Genomic DNA, 21,626 nt, shown 5'->3' on the forward strand with positions numbered 1-21,626 from the left:
ATCTATTAATCAGTTCAAGATCGTTTTCAGTTACCTTCAGAGGTGTTATTTTAGACCAGAAGTTTATTCTGTTAGCTAGATCTTCGTCAATTTTCTTATACAGATTTTGATAAAATTTAAAGAATACATCCCTAATATTTCCATTATGGGTATATCTATGGCATCCTTCCTTAATTGCAGCAATATAATGTTTACTCTTCCTATTCTTAGTTATTTTAGCTAAATATTTAGCTGAACATCCAATATACCCTTTATACCGATTGTTAATTTTCTTGTCTTCCTCTAAATATTTTTGTGTTAATAATAACTCCCTTTCAGTTATAGCATAGCAGTATTTATCCCAGCTATATTTAGAGTTCTCCGATCTGTATTCAAATAATGCATTCCTGACCTGATTAGATAGCTGCAGTTCCCTAGCTTGCCATTTTCTTTTCCAATTACACATATATGCTTTTATCTTTCCCCTCATTACTGATTTTGTCGTTTCCCAATATACTACAATTTTGTCATAGTACCCTCTATTATGAAAATGGAAATCTTTCCATTGACAAGATAACCATGCATTGAATTTAGTATTCTCTAATATAAAATGAGGAAACATAAAATAGTTATTTGCGCTATTTTCAGCTTTTATCAATTGAAATTTGATGGAAATTATTGAATGATCCGAGACCAATATATCATGAATTTTTCTAGTTCTTGGTGTAATGTAAATTTTTGGATTAAAAAGTTTGTATCTATTAAAATTAAGTTGAACTCTACACACATTTTGTTTCTTGTCAGTGGTGATACGGAGCTGAATAATGTCAGTCTAATAAACACCACTATTTTAGTCTAGCGCCATTTATTTTTTTTATTTTGGAAATCACAATCTTTTCCTAAGTTCAATGATTTTTCTAGTAGAATTAAACTATAAATGATTATTGAACAATATGAGGTGGATAAATCTTCAGAGACACATATTAAAAAATACTTTTCAAAATGGAAAGAGGTCATTCTTTCATACCTTTTTGTAGAACAAAAACAGCTTATAGTCCTATTTTGCAAGTCACAATATTTTTGCACTAAAGTACATTTGGGTGTCTTCCCACAATCCTGGTTGGATTGAGAGACAGAGCACTCAATAGAAGGCCAGTGTTGACCTGTGGTGGATGAGGAGAGTCAGCAGTTAGATACGTTATCACTGATTTGTTATTTACTATTTAGGATGTGTTGGGGTTCCTTTTTTTCCCCTCTTCAGCTGAGGTTGAATGGCTGTTTTTGGATTTATAGATACAATTTTGTTTCTAAGAAGCATGACAGAAGAAAAAAGTAAACATGATTTTTATGGCGTTCTTTTGATTGATGGTTGTTTTAATACTTTATCTATAATATGAAAGTAACACTTTTAGTGCTTCCTTGGAGTAGACATATATAAATTGTTGTTGCAGCATTTGCTTAGTTAGAATTCAAGCATTTTTTTTCTTTTTATATTCAGAATACATTATACAACTCCAAGAGATGGCAATATTTCCAGTAATTGAATATACTTTTTGGTATGTTTCATTGGTACTGACAGATACAAGTACTTATCTTTAAAACAGCCTGTGCAGTAATAAGAATGTTACTAAAACATTACTATAAAACCTACTGTATTTATTTTGAATATGTTATTGTATTTTACCTGCCAGCTGTTTTTCATTTAGTTTTGATCTTTATACAACTGCTTAGGTATACAGTAGAATGATAAAAATTGCATTCTGGGAAGCATTTCATTTGGAACACCTTGGATGTAAAAGAAAGCAATATTTTATTTGCTTACTCTGTCATCATTTGAAACTTTTCTGTTATAGTAAAAACTAAACGCTTGTCACTAAAATGTGAAAAACTTAGACTGCAGAAAAAGAGAAACCAGTCATGAGACATTTACTAAAACACCTCCAACACTTTGAGTGTTAAAATCTGCCTTGCAGCGAGTTAAAATACCTAAAGTAACTGTTTTGCTTTCCACACATCTGTGGCATTTGTTTGAGTCAAGCGTAACATGCAAATTAAGACTTGTCAGAAACATTTTATTTACCATGTAAAGTGTCAGTAGACATTGAAAAAACAAATCTAAGCACACAATTTTCTTTGTTCAAACAGTGTCATAGTGCTTTCAACAAGCATGTTATTAGCTTCCAATGATAAGCTGATTTAGAACAATGTAATAACTTTTCAATTCCAAATAACTGTTTAATTTGCTATTGGTTCATGTTTGACAAATATAGTCCAGAGAGGGAAAGTTTTATATACATAACATACATTATTGCACTTGCTGTCATGCATCAGCAATTGCCATAGTTTGTTTCTATAATCCATCCTTATGTAAGACAGAAAAACAATGCAGGCTGGATCAGCTAATGATGTGATGCGTATCTTGCTGGCATGCGTCAGCAGGTGCAATAATGCTTGCTACACATGTCTATAACTCAAGGAAAGCATGAGACTTAAAGTCTCCTGGGAAAGACTGGCTACAAATTGTATTTCAATCCCAAAGAAAAGCAATCTCATTCAAACTGGTACACGATTTTATATATATATTTTAAGAAGCCTGAACGTGTAAGTTTATGTTTTATGTTGAAGGAAAAGACCAAAGAAATTTACAATACTCAGGTGACTGCACTACACATCAACTGCTATTCTCCAGAAGTAATATACGTGTGTGTTTTGTTTATGTGCAGGAGTTTGAGAGTATGTGTACGAGTATGTTTCTGTGTGTATGTTTTGTATGTGTTTGAGATTTAGTTTGTGCATGTGTGAGTTTGTGTGTGCATGTGTTTTTCAATGTGTGTTTTGTGTATGTTTGAGATTTAGTTTGTTTGTTTGTGTGTGTGTGCTTGTGTGCATGTATGTCCATGTATATGAGTGTGTTTCTATGTGTTTTTTTAAATTTAGTTTGTGCGTATCTATGTATGCTTTTGGATTTTTCTGTTCCTGTCTGTTTGTGTGTGATCACGTGTATGTATGTGTATTTTTATGTGTATTGTGTTGTAAGCTGACATTGCTTCTATGTTGAGAAATATTTTTAGAAAACAAATTATTTTTTAGAACAATCGCATTGTTAACAAAATATGGGTTATCTTGTTTCCAGTGACCAGTTCTATACACATGCTCTCTTTAGAACCATTCTCATATTTTAACCCTTTTCATGTGATTTATTGATGAAGCTCTGCACATTGAGACTTCAGGGACAGAAGTGGTGAGCATTCACAGATGGGTGATATTACTGCCTCTTTTCACAGCTGTACTGTATGCTTTACAGTGGAAGCTTTATATTGTTTGTAGTTTTAAAAGTTCCCATAACAAAGGTCACATGAATACTATAGAGCAATGGAAACACTGTAACTACTGCAACACTCCTACTATGTATCATGCCTGGTAACCAGAAATGCACAATTAAGTTGTAAGAAACATCACTGATCTGTAAATGAGAACCACTTCTGTCACAGAGCACATGGATACATAAGCTTCTAGATGGGGGTGCCCAGTATACAGATGTGGAGCTTGGGTAAGAGGTTAAAATAAGAGAAGATTTCAAGAGAGCTTCTGGCCCAGGAGAAAAAAGCAATAACATGGTAAGCAGTAATTAGAGATGTGCATTTGGGATTCGGACGCTCATATATGAACAGGCGAATACATTATTGGACAAAACGGATGAAAATAAAAACCAATTGCTTGGCATAATAGATTTGTTCATGCTTTTTGGCAACTAAAATGAGGTGCAGGTATGGGATGAAGGAGTTATATTGTTTGGCTAATAAGCTCCTTTGTTTGTAATGATGTACAGGTGGTCTTACCATTCATTTGTCCGTTGTCTCCTGTCCAATCCTGACATAGTATTAGTTATTACCCATTCCTTAGCTTTCCATAACCAACATTGTTATGTTAATATACTTTATAACCTCTAAGCTTACCTGATTCTAAACCCCATGCAGTGTAATGCTTTTTATTAACTTTTTAAATTTTACTCAGCAGCCAGACAGTGCTAGTTCATGTTTGACATATAGATAAGATTGTGCTCACTACCGTGGAGAATGATAATGGTTGTACAAGAACCAGAACTAATTGGCTAAAATGTATGTTTGTAAAAAGCACTTAGATAAGGGGACAGTCTGCATAGACTTAGATACAGGTAATCATAGAGGTAAAAGTATATTAATATATATTGGTTGCGAAACTGGGGAATGGGTAATAAAGGGATTGTCTATCTTTTTTAAAAAAAAAAAAATTTCAAGTAAACTGTCTCTTTAATGTTCCTTTATGACTTTTGTAGTCAATAAGCCCCATTCTTGCCCACATCATGAGAGTGATTTGGGATCAGTAGATTTAGGTTATAAAAGCTTGTTAGACATCACTTGTGGACTTTTATCCATAGGCAATTATCCATTATTAAATTGCTTGTATACTTATCTATATATACAATTACCTTATTGTTTTTTTTTTATAACAATCGTCTTTTTAAGAACATAACTAATAGTATACTATGGGGCATATTTATAAAGCTCCATACGGAGCTTGATGCCCTATAGCCTGTTCGCCTGCTCGGAGGCCGCGGACAGAAATCACCAGAAATCAACCCGGTAAAATACGATCATGTTGATTGATACCCCCTGCTAGCGGCCGATTGGCCATGAATCTGCAGAGGGCGGCATTGCACCAGAAGTTCACAAGAACTGCTGGTGCAATAATAAATGCTTAGAGCGTATGCTGTATCGGATCATGTCCGCTCGCACAATCATAAATATGCCCCTATGTATCTATTTTGAAACTCCATTTAAAGCTAAACAAAATATGTAATTTATATTTTACTGTAATAAAACTGCTGGTCTGTAAATCACTCCAATAGTCCAAGTATAAAATAATATTTCAAATATTTAACAAGGTATTTCTCTTTTTTTACTTTATTTTCCCTTAACAAAACAAAGTGGACTTTAAATACTCCTTCTCTTTATCTCCCATTTGTGTCATGCCACACAACATTATTTACGTGATTTCTCATTTTGTTGCGCAATACACTATTTACTAGCACAGAAGTAATGTAATTTTGTTTGGGTTTTTGGAGTTCAGCAAAAGTCACATGAACAATGACCCTGTCACAAGTCCCTCTATATTCAACTTTTCAAGTAAAATCCCAAAGCACACAAGTACTTAGCGGTTTTTTATTTCCTACATGAGCAGCATAATCTTCTGTGTAGAAGGAAATATTTTAATACAGAAAATGAATAGCTGTTGCTTATATTACAAATATGCCTACAAATTGCTTTCCATCCCCATTTTTACAAGACAAAATAATTTTCTTGTTGGAGCTTAAAGTGACAGTAATCTTGGAAATAATAAAAAGCAGGGTACTTTACCATTTTAAACTCATCAGCAGAATTGACCTGCTCAAAGACTTTATTATTTCTGTTTCTATTTCTACAAAGTCTAAGGGGGTCAATTTATTATAGTGCGAGCTGACATGATACGATGTAGCATTTCATGTCTGCTGCACATCGATAAATGCCAACAGCATACGTTGATGTCGGCATTTATCATTTCACCAGCAGTTCTTGTAAACTGCTGGTGCAATACCGTCCACAGCAGATATGCGGCCAATCGGCCGCTAGCAGGGGGTGTCAATCAACCCGATCGTATTCGATCGGGTTGATTTCTGTCCGCCGCCTCAGAGCAGGCGGACAGGTTATGGAGCAGCGGTCTTTAGACCGCTGCTTCATAACCTCTGTTTCCGGCGAGCCAACACGGGGCATCAAGCTCCATACGAGCTTGATAAATTGACCCCTAAATATGAATATAGACAATTATATTCCCCTAAAGTCAAAAGAACCCAGCAGAATTCTTACTTTTGTCATATCATAGCTGCTTTTTTCATCAAGAAATACAATAATATTAAAATAATAATAAAATCACCAATGCAACCTTTTTACACACTAGTCACTAAGTTATCAAATTATAGGAGGAGCATGAAACCCTCATCACTGTAAAGTTACAAAAGAAAGGGGTATCTTTAAAAACCTACAGTATGGAAGTGTAACCATAACATAGGCAATATGGTCTATGGCCACTTCAGCACCAGCACATAAGAATTTGCAGTAAGAAGTAGTTAAAATATTATTTCTGATTCCTTTGAGAGAATGTGGATAATGTGCTATTTCAGTAAATGAAGAGAAGACTCCAATATTTCTTAGTATGATGATACTCTCTCTAATTGTCAAACAAAAATGTTCTGCATGTATTTCATTTCCAAATATTTCCTCTTCTCCTTCCTTACTTATGCATGCTCCCCTGTACACAGAGTTTCAAGGAGTCTTTGTACCTTACTGTTATGTGAGTAACTGAGTCTGAAACAATACACCTGTAGTGGCTCTGCTAAAAAGGAGTAAACTAAAACACAGATTTAATTTAACTGACATAGCTGGAGGTACTTATTCGAATTGGAAAAAAATATCTTCAACTCAAAAACTTCATAGAACACCACCCATATAATGAGAACCACACTAGAACCTTAAACTTATTTGAACAGATGTGTTTTTCTACAATCCTCACAAGAGGTTCTATATCTCTAGGTTTAAAAATTTCGATCTTTGACAGATGATCCCCAAAATCTGGCCCATTTACAATGCTGGGAAAGAGAATCTGGCTCTGCATTTTCAAAACTACTGCAAAATATTTGAGCATACTATAACAACGAGCATATTATAATTGAAAGTAAAGATGCTCACTAGACAGTACTTTAACCCTGCTGAACTACACAGCATATATTAGGTGATCTCCAACAATTGCTGGCAAGGCTGTGGTGGCACAGGTATAATTTATTATGTATAGTGGGAGTGCCTTAAAATCAAACAACTATGAGGCATAGTTACTTCCTGTATTTGGGTAATACTAAATATTAGAAACTACCAGTTGGATGTTTACACAGAGATACTGAACAAATCACAGTACCATCCTTATACAAGGCATACTTAATAGTACAAAATCTGTCATAGCAAGAAAGTGCTCCAAACTGCTATTTCTAGTGGAATACTCCTTCCAGAGATTGAACACTATACACAAATTCCATGATTTAAATAGGGAATGTAATTTTAAACAACTTTCCAATTTACTTTTATCACCAATTTAGCTTTGTTCTCTTGGTATTCTTAGTTGAAAGCTAAACCTAGGAGGTTTATATGCTAATTTCTTAGACCTTGAAGACTGTCTCTAATCTGAATGCATTTTGACCACTAGATGGCATTAGTTCATATGTTTCAGATAGATAACATCAAGCTCATGCACGTGAAGTTACCCTGGAGGGAGCACTGATTGGCTAAAATGCAAGTCTGTCAAAAGTTCTGAAATAAGGGGGCAGTTTGCAGAAGCATAGATGCAAGGTAATCACAGAGGTAAAAGGTGGATTTCTATGCAAAACTGGGGATGGGTAATAAAGGGATTCACTTTTTTTTTAAACAACAAAAAATCTGGTGTTGACTTTCCCTTTAAGTTATAATAAGGCTTGAGCCATGTATCTAACTAAAATTAATTACAGTGGGGTGTCTTCTGTGCTGTGATAGAGAGAGAATTTTTTCATTTTTTGTTTCTTACTTTCCTTCTCTCCTTCTGGATTATCTTATCTTACTTCCTATACACTCTTAATTGTGCCCCCCCACCCTCACCATTCTTTTATAGCAAGCTGCTTGTTTTTTTTTTGCTTTGAAATCACTTATTTTGTACCAGGAATTCTTTTCAGTTTGTCATATGACGATGGTCAAGTGAACAGTTTTTCTCATGTAAGGATATAACAATATCTTTCTTTTTACTTAAAAATGGCTTAGATTACAAGTTTTGCGTTATGGTGCAGTATGGCTATACCTTATAATTGGCCAATGCGAGCGGAATGGCCGGTAACTCATATTACGAGTCGTGACGGTATAGCTATACTGCAAGCATTTTAGCCTGTAACGCAACGTCCATTCCACACTCAAAAATAGCGCCGTATTACAGGTTGTGCATTCCATCTAAAATGGTTGCATTATAGCCTATACCGCCGTGATCCATTCCGCTATCTGTGACCGGTAGTCAGATTTTGCAAAACAAAAATGTTTCACAAAACTAATAACTAAAATTTTACAAAGTACACTAACACCCATAAACTACCTATTAACCCTAATCTGCCACCCTCCCGCATTGCTAATACTATATTACAGCTGTTAACCCCTAATCTGCCGCCCACCCACATTGCCAACACTAAATAAATCTAGTAACCCCTAATCCGCCGCTTCCTGTCATCGCCAACATTAAATAAAATTATTAACCCCTAATCCGCCGCCCCCGACATCGCCGACACCTAAACAAAGTGATGGACCCCTAATCTGTCGCTGACACTAAATAAACCTAATAACCCCTAAACTGTTGGCCCCCACATGGCAACTAATAAATAAACCTATTAACCCCTAAACCACCAGCCTCCCACATCACAAAACATGAAATTAAACTATTAACCTCTAAACCTAACACCCCCTAACTTTAAATTGAAAGTTACAATATAACTATCTTAATATAACTAAAAACTTACCTGTGAAATTAAAAAAAACTAACATTAAACTATAAATTAACCTAACATTACTATTCTACTAAAATAAAAAAACTACCAACTAAAAAACCTAAATTACACATTTAAGAAAACCTAATACTATGAAAAAATAAAAAAACCTAAAATTACAAAAATTAATACACAATAAATTACGAAAAATAAAAACTCTAAGATTACAAAGAATAATAAACAAAAGTATCACAAATAAAAACATATTTATGTGTATATAAACATATTAACACATAAATATTTATATATATATATAGTCACAATTTGCTGACATCATTGCATGATGCCGGGTCTTTCACTGCACTAGTTGAGAGACCCGGCATGAGAATGAGGCTCCCATTGCAGCCTATGGAATCATACTCTCGTAAACATGCAATGTTTCCCAGCAGTGCAAACACAAAGGGCTCGTTTCCATTGAGCCGATAAAAATGGAGCTGTAAACTACCAAAGTGGCCGACATCTAAAAGTAATGGATTCCTCTTTAGGGATTTGGGCGCTGAAAAAGAGCTGAATGCCCTTTTAAGGGCAGTAAAAGAGCTGAATGTATTTTAGGGGCAATGCCAATAAAAATGCTCCTTTAGGGGCAATGGGTAGTTTAGGATTTTTTAGTGTTAATTTTTTTTATTTTGGGAGGGTTTGTGGGTGTGTGTGGGGGGGGGGGGGTTACTGTTAGGGGGTTTACTGTTAGGGGGAACATAGTTTTTTAAAGGTAAAAGAGCTGTTTAACTTAAGGGAAATGCCCTACAAAAGGCCCCTTTAAGGGTTTTTGGTAGTTTAGTATTAGATTAGGGTGTGTTTTTATTGGGGGGGTGGTGGTTATTTTTCATAGGGATTAGGTTATTTTTTTATTTTTTTATTTATTATTTTATGTAATGTTAGACTTTTTTATTTTCTGTAATTTTAGCTTAAAGGGACAGTATACACTTATTTTCATATAACTGCATGTAATAGACACTACTATAAAGAATAAGATGCACAGATACTGATATAAAAATCCAGTATAAAACTGTTTAAAAACTTACTTAGAAGCTGTCAGTTTGGCTCTGTTGAAAAGATAGCTGGAAAGCCCACTGCAAGTGGCAAATAAGACACTCCCCCCTCCCCCTTCTTTTGCATATGAAAAGACCCTTTACACAAACAACAGCAAGCTGGAGAAAGTAGCTGACGGTATTCAAATAAAACTTTGAGGCTTGGTTAGGAGTCTGAAAATCAGAGCAATGTTATTTAAAAATAGGCAAAACTATACATTTATTTAAAAAAAAACTTTATGGGCTATATAAATAGATCATCTACAAAACATTTATGCAAAGAAAAAATGAGTGTATAATGTCCCGTAAATTTAAATTTACGGCTAGATTATGAGTTAGGGTTAAAATGCAACATTGGCCGGTCCCAACGCTGCTTTTTAACGCCTGCTGGTATTACGAGTCTTGAAATTACATGTTCACCGCTCACTTTTTTGGCCAGACTCGGAAATACCGCAAATCCACTTACGTCAATTGCGTATCCTATATTTTCAATGGAACTTGCATAGCGCCGGTATTACAAGTCTGACCAAAAGTTAGCGGTAGAACCTCTCCTGTCAAGACTGGTACCGCATTTTAAAGAGTTTTACACTACAACGCCGTAGCATAAAACTCTTAACCAAAGTGCTAAAAAGTACACTAACACCCATAAACTACCTATTAACCCCTAAACCGAGCCCCCCCCCCACATTGCAAACACTAAAATAAAAATTTTAACCCCTAATCTGCTGAACCGGACATCGCCGCCACTATAATAAATATATTAACCCCTAAACTGCCGCACTCCCGCATCGCAAACACTATTAAAATATTATTAACCCCTAATCTGCCAGCCCTAACATCGCCAACACCTACCTACATTTATTAACCCCTAATCTGCTGGCCCCAACGTCGCCGCCACTATATTAATTGTATTAACCCCTAAATCTAAGTCTAACCCTAACTCTAACCCCCCGAACTTAAATATAATTACAATAAATCTAAATAAAATTACTATAATTGGCTAAATTATTCCTATTAAAACTATATACTTACCTATAAAATAAACCCTAAGCTAGCTATAATATAACTAATAGTTACATTCTAGATATCTTAGGGTTTATTTTTATTTTACAGGCAAGTTTGTATTTATTTTAACTAGGTAGAATAGTTATTAAATAGTTATTAACTATTTAATAACTACCTAGTTAAAATAAAGACAAATTTACCTGTAAAATAAAACCTAAACTAAGTTACAATTACACCTAACACTACACTATAATTAAATAAATTACCTAAACTAAATACAATTAATTAACAATTTTAAAAAATGATATAAAGTACAGAAAAACAAACAAACACTAAATTACAGAAAATAATAAAATAATTACAAGATTTTTAAACTAATTACACCTACTCTAATCCCCTTAAAAAAATAAAAAAGCCCCCAAAATAAAAATAAGCCCTACCCTACACTAAATTACAAATAGCACTTAAAAGGGCCTTTTGTGGGGCATTGCCCCAAAGTAATCAGCTCTTTTATCTGTAAAAAAAAAAATTACAATCCCCCCCAACATTAAAACCCACCACCCACACAACCAACCATACTCTAAAACCCATCCAATCCCCCCTTAAAAAACCTAACACTAACCCCCTGAAGATCAACCTACCATGAGACGCCTTCACCAAACCGGGCAGAAGTGGTCCTCCAGACGGGCAGAAGTCTTCATCCAAGATGGGCAGAAGAGGTCCTCCAGACGGGCAGAAGTCTTCATCCAGACGGCATCTTCTATCTTCATCCATCCGGCGCGGAGCGGGTCCATCTTCAAGACATCTGACGTGGACCATCCTCTTCATCCGATAACTAAAGATGAATGAAGGTACCTTTAAGTGACGTCATCCAAGATGGCGTCCCTTAGATTCCGATTGGCTGATAGAATTCTATCAGCCAATCAGAATTAAGGTAGAAAAAATTCGATTGGCTGGTGCAATCAGCCAATAGAATTGAGCTTGCATTCTATTGGCAGATTGGAACAGCCAATAGAATGCCAGCTCAATCATATTGGCTGATTGGATCAGCCAATAGGATTGAAGTTCAATCCTATTGGCTGATTGCATCAGTCAATAGGATTTTTTCTACCTTAATTCTGTTTGGCTGATAGAATTCTATCAGCCAATTGAAATTGAAGGGACATCATCCTGGATGAAGTCCTTTTAAAGGAACCTTCATTCAGTCGTCGGACAAAGAAAGAAGAGGATGATCCGCGTTGGATGTCTTGAAGATGGACCCTCTCCGCGCCGGATGGATGAAGACTATTAGTAATATTGTAACTAATATATAACTAATACTATTAGTTATATTGTAGCTATCTTAGGGTTTATTTTATAGGTAAGTAGTTTTAAATAGGAATAATGTAGTGAATTGTATTAATTTTATTTGGATTTATTTAAATTAAATTTAAGCTAGAGGGTGTTAGGGTTAGACAGGTTTAGGGGTTAATAACTTTATTATAGTAGTGGCGACATTGGGGGCGGCAGATTAAGGGTTAATAAATGTAGTTAGGTTGCGGCGACATTGAGGGCGGCAGATTAGGAGTTAATAAATATAATGTAGGGTTCTGCGATGTTGGGGGCAGCAGATTAGGGGTTCATAAGTATAATGTAGGTGGCGGCGGTGTCCGGAGTGACATATTAGGGGTTAATAATATAATGCAGTTGTCGGCGATGTCGGGGCGGAAGATTAGGGGTTAATGAGTGTAAGATTAGGGGTGTTTAGGACTCGGGGTTCATGTTAGGGTGTTAGGTGTAGACTTAAAAAGTATTTCCTCATAGGAATTAATGGGGCTGCGTTAGGAGCTTTACGCTGCTTTTTTGCAGGTGTTAGGTTTTTTTTCAGCTGGCTCTCCCCCATTAATTCCTATGGGGAAATTATGCACGAGCACGTTTAGCCAGCTCACTGCTACCGTAAGCAGCGCTGGTATTGAGGTGAGATGTGGAGCTAAATTTTGCTCTTCGCTCACTTTTTTTGCGGTTAACGCCGGGTTTCTAAAAACCCGTAATACCAGCGTTGCAAGTGAGCGGTGAGGGAAAACTGCTTGTTAGCCCCGCACCCCTGTTAAAGCAAAACTCGTAATCTAGGTGTTAGTTTTTTTATTTTTTAAGTAATGTTAGCTTTTTTATTTTAATTGTAATTGAGGATTATTTTAATTTATGTAATGGGATTAATTAAGGGGTGTTAGGTTAGGGGGCTTAGTGATTAGTTATTTGCATTGCAGGGTTTGGTGGTTTAGGGGTTAATAGATTTATTAGGTTAATTGTGATGTGGGTTAATGGCGAATTAGGGGTTAATAGTTTAAATAGATAGTTTGCATTGTGGGGGTATTGCGGATTGGGGTTAATAGATTTAATAGATAGTTTGTGTTGTGGGGCATGGCGGTTTAGAGGTTAATACATTTATTATAAGTTGCAATGTAGGGGGGATGGCGGATAGAGGGGTTTTGAAGTGTCGAGTTAGATTTCAATGGGAAAAAGATCTCAAAGAGCACCTTTTTGCTGTTTTACACCTAGTTGAGCTGGGTGTAATTTTTGTTAGTGAAACCAGGCATTGGAACCCGGGTATAATTTAAAGATCAGCGGCTTCCTGTACTTTGTATGGGACACAATAAGGTTTTCGGCAGCCGGAGTCCGATTGCCGAAATTGGGTTATAACGGGCGGTTGGAAGCAGTCGATAAACCATTTTGCTTCCGACAGCATATTTATCGGTTTGCGAGTGCATGCAAATGGAATTACGGCTCAATGGAAATGAGCCCAAAGTCGTGTTCGCATTGCGCTCCACATGTAATGCCAGCGCAATTTGCGTGCACTGGTATTACTCAGTGGAGAGCAAAACATCACTTTCGTGAAAGCTATATTTTGTGCACCACTTGTAATCTGGCCCTTAGTAAATATATATGTTCTACAGTCTTTATAAACACACATGCAAAAATCTCTATACATATATGATTGAACTCCACTCCACCACTAAGTACATCTTTGAGTTTTAAATTACAGTAGAGCCTCTGTTTAAACGTCAGGATAGGTTCTAGGCTGTCACAAAAAAAATCACAAAATTGCAGAAAAGTGTAACACAGTCTTACTTTTTTTGAGTGCATATAGAAACCTAATAACATGTTCACACCATAATCTGTTATGTGAGTAATCGAACTATGCCTACCCCAATTCAAAAATAAAATGAATATATGGTAGTGACCGCAAACTATAAAGGGACGCTGAACCCAATTTGTTTCTTTTGTGATTCAGATAGAGCATGCAAATGTAAGCAACTTTCTAATTTACTCCTATTTTCAATTTTTCTTTGTTCTCTTGCTTTCTTTATTTGAAAAAGAAGGCATCTAAGCTATTTTTTTGGTTCAGGACCATGGAAAGAACTTTTATATTGGTGGGTGAATTTATTCACCAATCAGCAAGAACAGCAAAGTGTGTTCACCAAAAATGGGCTGGCATCTAAATTTACATTCTTGCATTTCAAATAAAGATACCAAGAGAATGAAGAGAATTGGATAATAGGAGTAAATTAGAAAGTTGCTTAAAATTACATGCTCTATCTGAATCACGAAAGAAAAAAATTGGGTTCAGTGTCCCTTTAACATATTTTTGTTGTCAGCTTGTAGGAGGGATATTCAAACCAGTCTTCAGGCCTCCCTAATAGACCAGATTTTCAGAATATCTTAACGGGAGCACCAGTGAAATAATTAGCTGATTAGTACACCCAAGGTAAGAAATTCTGACCTGTTAGGGAGGCCTGAGGACTGGTTTGGAAATCCCTGGCTTATAGTGACTTATAAAATGCAATTAAAAAAAAAAATACAAATAATGACAAGCTGAATTACCAACATCAAAATGGCATGTGATATCCTTGGCTTTTTGAATGCAGCTGACAAGCGTGTCATGCCAGAAAAACACCAAAAGACTGGGACAAGCACCAAACATAATGAACATTTACATAATTAGCAAGATGCTGAAATGTGAAATGCCAAAACTTGTATTCTCACTAAAACATAAATCTTATTATGTTATCTTATAAACTGCATGCCGACTTTCTTTAACATCTCAACGGATAAATATAACCATGTGCTTCCAACCTAACAGTCCAACAGTCATAATTTACTTTATGTCCCCAGAATTCTTATATAAATAAATTAGTGAGGAAATTACTCACAAAAGTTTGTTTGGATTGCTCCTAGAGCTTCATTTGTTTTAGCATAGTTTTTAAAAAGTAACTGAGAAGAGTGGGTGAGCTAAATCCATGAATAATACTGATTGATTTTTGGGTTTGCTCTTTTTTATCAGGATTTAGCTTCGGACATGTGTTAAAAGCTTCACCATAAAATGATCTATGAAAACACATATTAAACATTTTGTTTGACTTCTATTGGGGTAAAGCAATATGGCATGTAAAAAAAAGAAGGACCTGCATACTTTGAGGAAATCTTGGTGGGTTGTCATTGACATCACTAAGAGTAACATTGATTATTGTTGATCCAGAAAGTCCTCCAACTTGACCCGCCATGTCTTTGGCTTGAATAACCACAGAATAGTGTTCTCTTGCTTCTCTGTCCATGTTGGGTAATGCAGTCCGGATAACCCCTAGGAATAAGATAAAAGCAAAGATTACAAATATGGTATGATTAAATTATGAATCCAAATATTTTGATTATATCTATCTATCTGTCTGTCTGTCTTTCTGTCTATCTCTATCTGTTGTCTATGGGGCATATTTAGCAAGCTCCGAAAGACCGCTGCTCCATAACCTATCTGCCTGCTCTGAGCAGGCAGACAGACATCGCCGGAAATCAACCCGATCGAGTACGATCGGGTTGATTGACACCCCCCTGCTGGCAGTCTATTGGCCGCGAGTCCGCAGAGGGTGGCGTTGCACCAGCAGCTCTTGTGAGCTTCTGGTGCAATGCTGAATATGGCGAGCGTATTTCTCGCCGTATTCAGCGAGGTCTGTCGGACCTGATCCGCATTGTCGGATCAGGTCCGACAGATCTTGAAAAATAGAGGCCTATATATCAATACTTAATTACACTTTGTTGAGCATCATTGCTTATTGTTATGCCATAACTGTTTTTAACTACATAGTAGTTATGATTTGTTTGCAGGCCTACAAAATAGAGATGTATTATTATTATTATTTTTATTATTATTATATGATTAGCTTTTATAGCAATATATGTGTACATGTGTTTATTAGGAAGTGCTAAGCACTGTATAAAAATTTTTTTTACATTACAAAAGTTTATTTGCTGATTTATTGCTTTATTTAGTTCTTTTCATATCGTTTTAAGTAATATTAGCTCACTAAAAAATCATATTTTCACCTATAATCAATGCCTCTCATTATATAATGCTAATTTATATTTTATATATTTTATATTTATATAAAAGGGGATTCACCAACACATAAAAGGTTTTGCGCACTAAACAAACAATATGTGTTACTCATACACCCCAATAATATTTTTTTATGAAATATATATACAGCACAAAATTGGAGCAAAGTTCCTTCAATATTATTTTTGTGATGATACAGTCTGTATAAGTAACAAGGAACACAGGCACTTTTTTTTTATTTTATTTTACCATCTAGAATGATATTTAGTATTGTCAGTATTGTTTCTGCTAATTACACTATTTAAATTTGTTTAGATGCTCCATAATTTCTTTTTTTGCTGTTCTAAAATTGCCGCAGCTAAGTCTACGTTAAAAGTAACTTTTTTTTCGGTGCCACTTAGAGCAGAGCTGTAAACTTTTATACATTTTATTTATTATCCAAGAGATAAGGAATCCATGGCAGGCATCCAGACTACTTGACAGATAATGAAAGTGGTGTGATTAACATCTAACATGTACTTTTCTGTTTCTAAGCTTTCAGATATGAATTCCCAACTAAACAAGGTTAAATTAATTTTACATAGTTTAATTAAAAACAAAAAAAGATTATGTTTCCTATCATATATTTATAGAACTGTTTCTGTGATTTTGAAACATTTTCTTTCCACACTGCCATTGCAGGAAAGAAGTTGAAAGAGACTTGTTTGGTAATTTGCTTAACCAACTTCAGAAAATATTTCTTATATTTTGTCTATTTGGGTTTATTAGTTTTTATATTATATATATATATACATTGATTTACTAGAGGGTCTAAAACTAGTAAATATTAAAATATACTGCATTTTAGTTAAAGTAATTGTAAATGAAAATAGATTTTGTATATTATGCTTGACCACATAGCATGCTGCTCAATATAGTTTGCATGTTCAGTTAGAGATAGCATTATTTCCAACAATTTCTCTATAGCTTTCTAAATATATCTATGTCAGCTAAGTTAAAATAAGATTATGAATATGCAAACACAGGAATATTTAGTTTGAAAATAGGAAAATATGACCTTTTTTTAATTAAGCAAGTTAAATTCCGCTCAACAATAGTTCAGTGTAGTGAAGGTATATTTAAAATAAGCAATGTTTGTATTGTGTACTACATGACATCATAATTTAGATGAATCTATAAACATAACATTAGGGGCTCCATGTACGAAGCAGTGTAAGCTGCTCCGGAGCCTTGCAGGGCAGGTTCGCACATGTAAGTCTGCTTCCCGCAATGTAAGAAGCAGCGGTCATTAGATCGCTGCTTCTCACACTCTTCGCCACTTCTGAAGTGGTGAAGAGAAATCACCCCAAACTCGCTCGCTTGTGGTGATTGACAGATCCTTCTCTCACGCGATTGACAGGCAGGCATTACACACCTATCGTAGTGTGCAATGATGCATATGGGCCAGCGGGCAAACAAATCCACTGCCCATATGCAGCAAAGACGTGCGGACAGTGGGGCCGATTTAACATGCTGCAAAGTTTGTCCACACATTGCTTGATACATGGGGCCCTAGGTTTTTAGATGGAACCCTATGTCTACATTGCTACAAACAATGCTGCACACAAATGCATGCTCCTGAGCTTCTATGAATATGTCTAGCTTTAGTTTTAAAAGGATATAAAAAAACAAGCAAATTTGATAATAGAAGTAAGTTGTTAAAAATTGCAAGCTCTATCTGAATCATAAAAGTTTAATTTTGACTTTACTACCCCATTAATACGATGTTGTAAAGCACAAAATAGAAAGTAAACTCATCTCAATATAGAGTACAAAGTATATGTAACAAAACTCTCATTTTATTAAGGGTTATATTGTACTGATTTTGTGTTCCTTTCAGAAATGTAAATGACATCTGCACCTTTCTAAGATATTGGTGATTTATGGCAAACTGCTCTTTTCTAGGATATAAGTAATACATTGTAAAATGCCTCCTTCTAGGATCTTATGACAGCCCTTTTTAAAATAATCTAACTAACATTGGGAATTTGAGAATTAACTCAAGGTTTACATTGTTTCTTTACTACATGCAAATAAATTTGCAAAGTAATCCTACATCATATACTAAAAGAATACAAATATTTCATGAAGTCTAGAAGACCAGCCCCAATTGTCATGTATGTGCAATGCAGAAACTAAGACAGATTACTTATTACAGAAACAAATAAGCAATATTTATATATTTAAATCTAAATGTATGAATGTACAGAAAAACAAATGATGTCTCCCATTATCCAATCTTGGACCATGAGGCTTTCAAACCACATTGATGCTGCCATTATTTTGTGATAGTATATTTCATGTTTTTCAAAATCTTGAAACCTTCTCCAACAATGTTATGGGTGACTATCTTGACCAATCTGCATTTTATGGTTTAGAAATAGGGCTTTCATTTTAGGAATTGCAGGTGGGTTAGGATTGGGGATTGAGTTTAGGTTAGGATTTGGGGTTAATGTTAACATTGCAGAATACACTAGTCTCAAAGGGGTTAGTCTAAGACTGTCCTCAGGCAGCAAAGTGACTGCAACATTGCACAGGTGACTTTACCCATGCAACATTCTGGTCATGAGGACATTTAAGCTGTATTATTTTGGCAGCCACAATATTGCCATTGTCTGCTATTGGTGTGATACTCCCCTTTGCCTTTCACCCTCATTGAGAGCCTCATTCTCTCATTTTTGCCTGATAAGATGTAGAAAGGCCTAGCTGGCCCTCAGAGGGGCTGCCCGCATTGAATTTTCTTTAAAATAAAAAAGTGCGGGGGGCTGTCCAAGTAAGTTGTGATATACCTCCCATAGAAAGTAAGGAAGTTTGATGGAATGAGAAAAGAGTTAATTAAGTAGGGGCACACTTTAAAAACTAAATACTATAGCATGTTATCTTGTTTTCAGTGTATGTTATCTTACAGTTGTCCTTATTGTTGTATGCATATGTTTTTCTATTAGGCCTGTAAGTGTTTGCATGTTTTAAGAAAAACTCACTACCAGTGTTCCCTCTGTGAGCGGCCCAGCAGTGAAAACAGTTAATAAAGGAACCACACCTTGCAGTCAGCATTATGTAATGTTTGCTAATTGCTCTAATTAAAGGGACACTGTACCCAAATTTTTTCTTTTGTAATTCAGAAAGAGCATGCAATTTTAAGCAACTTTCTAACTTACTCCTATTATCAATTTTTCTTCGTTCTCTTGCTATCATTATTTGAAAAAGAAGGCATCTAAGCTTTTTTTGTTTCAGTACTCTGGACAGCAGTTTTTTATTGGTGGATGAATTTATCCACCAATCAGCAAGGACAACCCAGGTTGTTCACCAAAAATGGTCCGGCATCTAAACTTACATTCTTGCATTTCAAATAAAGATACCAAGAGAATAAAGAACATTTGATAATAGGAGTAAATTAGAAAGTTGCTTAAAATTTCATGCTCAATGTGAATCACAAAAGAAAATTTTTGGGTACAGTGTCCCTTTAACTGTTTCACTGCTGGGCTGCTCACAAAACTGGCCTTAGAGGGAACATTGCTCACTACCTTTCAGTTTGCAAGATAAAACAGGGAGATTTGCAGGGGGGACAGTTTAGAGAATACGCAGAGGCCTGAGAAAAATCTTTCACCAATGGCCATGTTCAAATCATTTGCAGAGGAAGAGAAACTCATTTTACAAGGACTACAATACACTTTGAATTTTATATTTTCTGCAGTAAAGTTAATTTTTATTTCTACTGCCTGCATTAAAAATGTTTTTCCTGCATAATCTAAATTCAAATTTAAATTTCTCCGTAAAATGCAATTTTTGCAGTACAATTTTTAATGCTTTTAACAATGCATTTTTATAGCATATTTTAGTCTACTAGTGTGTTTATATACAGTGGGGCAAAAAAGTATTTAGTCAGCCACCAATTGTGCAAGTTCTTCCACTTAAGAAGATGAGAGAGGCCTGTCATTTTCATCTTAGGTATACCTCAACTATGAGAGACAAAATGTGGAAACAAATCCAGATAATCACATTGTCTGATTTGGAAAGAATTTATTTGCAAATTATGGTGGAAAATAAGTATTTGGTCAATATCAAAAGTTCATCTCAATATTTTGTTATATATCCTTTGTTGGCAATGACAGAGGTCAAACATTTTCTGTAAGTCTTCACAAGGTTGTCACACACTGTTGCTGGTATGTTGGCCCATTCCTGCATGCAGATCTCCTCTAGAGCAGTGATGTTTTGGGGCTGTCGCTAGGCAACACAGACTTTCAACTCCCTCCAAGGTTTTCTATGTGGTTGAGATCTGGAGACTGGCTAGACCACTCCAGGACCTTGAAATGCTTCTTACGAAGCCACTCCTTCATTGCTCGGGCGGTGTGTTTGGGATCATTGTCATTCTGAAAGACCCAGCCATGTTTCATCTTCAATGCCCTTGCTGAAGGAAGTAGGTTTGCACTCAAAATCTCACGATACATGGCTCCATTCATTCTTTCATGTACACAGATCAGTCATCCTGTTCCCTTTGCAGAGAAACAGCCCCAAAGCATGATGTTGCCACCCCCATGCTTCACAGTAGGTATGGTGTTCTTTGGTTGCAACTCAGCATTCTCTCTCCTACCAAACAGTTCTACTTTGGTTTCATCTGACCATATGACATTCTCCCAATCCGCTTCTGGATCATCCAAATGCTCTCTAGCATACTTCAGACGGGCCCGGACATGTACTGGCTTAAGCAGGGGGACACTTCTGTCACTGCAGGATCTGAGTCCCTGGCGGCGTAGTGTGTTACTGATGGTAGCCTTTGTTACGTTTGTCCCAGGTCTCTGTAGGTCATTCACTAGGTCCCCCGTGTGGTTCTGGGATGTTTGCTCACTCTTCTTGTGATCATTTTGACCCCACAGGGTGAGATCTTGCGTGGAGCCCCAGATCGACGGAAATTATCAGTGGTCTTGTATGTCTTCCATTTTCTAATTATTGCTCCCACAGCACACAAGTTCAAACAGGTGCCATTAATACAGGTAATGAGTGGAGGACAGAGGAGCCTCTAAAAGAAGAAGATACAGGTCTGTGAGAGCCAGAAATCTTGCTTGTTTGTAGGTGACCAAATACTTATTTTCCACCATGATATGCAAATAAATTCTTTCCAAATCAGACAATGTGATTGTCTGGATTTGTTTCCACATTTTGTCTCTCATAGTTGAGGTATACCTATGATGAAAATTACAGGCCTCTCTCATCTTCTTAAGTGGGAGAACTTGCACAATTGGTGGCTGACTAAATACTTTTTTTCCCCACTGTATTTCATGTGATTTTTAAATTACATTTTTTTTTTAATCACTGTTGTAATAGATGCATCTTCTTCACATACTTAAATGTATGAAACATTCCATTGTGAGATACTCTATTCTCAAGGCACAAATTTCCTTTAGGGGCCAGGAATGACTCTATAAATGGGGCCACATGATTCAGGTATTATTTGACAGAGGCAGCACCTAGGGAGAGCATAGTCTGAATAATAGTGTTTTAAAGAGTGTTTTAAACTCATGTGAATTTTGAATCTGCTGTACTTTAATCTCTGTGAAAACTGACTCTGGTGCAGGGAGTTGAGGGGCAT

General features: G+C 35.8%; 1 protein-coding gene across 3 annotated transcripts in view; it reads right to left on the reverse strand.

The window, feature by feature from the left end:
* The window catches only part of CDH18 (cadherin 18), a 951,076-nt gene that overhangs the window by 359,575 nt on the left and 569,875 nt on the right, over positions 1-21,626 (reverse strand). For all 3 annotated transcript variants that reach the window (XM_053714609.1, XM_053714610.1, XM_053714611.1), the window contains exon 4: positions 15,083-15,250. In XM_053714609.1, coding sequence (XP_053570584.1) covers positions 15,083-15,250 — 168 coding nt within the window. The remainder of the gene's footprint in view (positions 1-15,082; positions 15,251-21,626) is intronic.

Source organism: Bombina bombina, chromosome 5 (genome assembly GCF_027579735.1).
Source record: "Bombina bombina isolate aBomBom1 chromosome 5, aBomBom1.pri, whole genome shotgun sequence".
In the NCBI taxonomy this organism is placed as follows: Eukaryota; Metazoa; Chordata; class Amphibia; order Anura; family Bombinatoridae; genus Bombina; species Bombina bombina.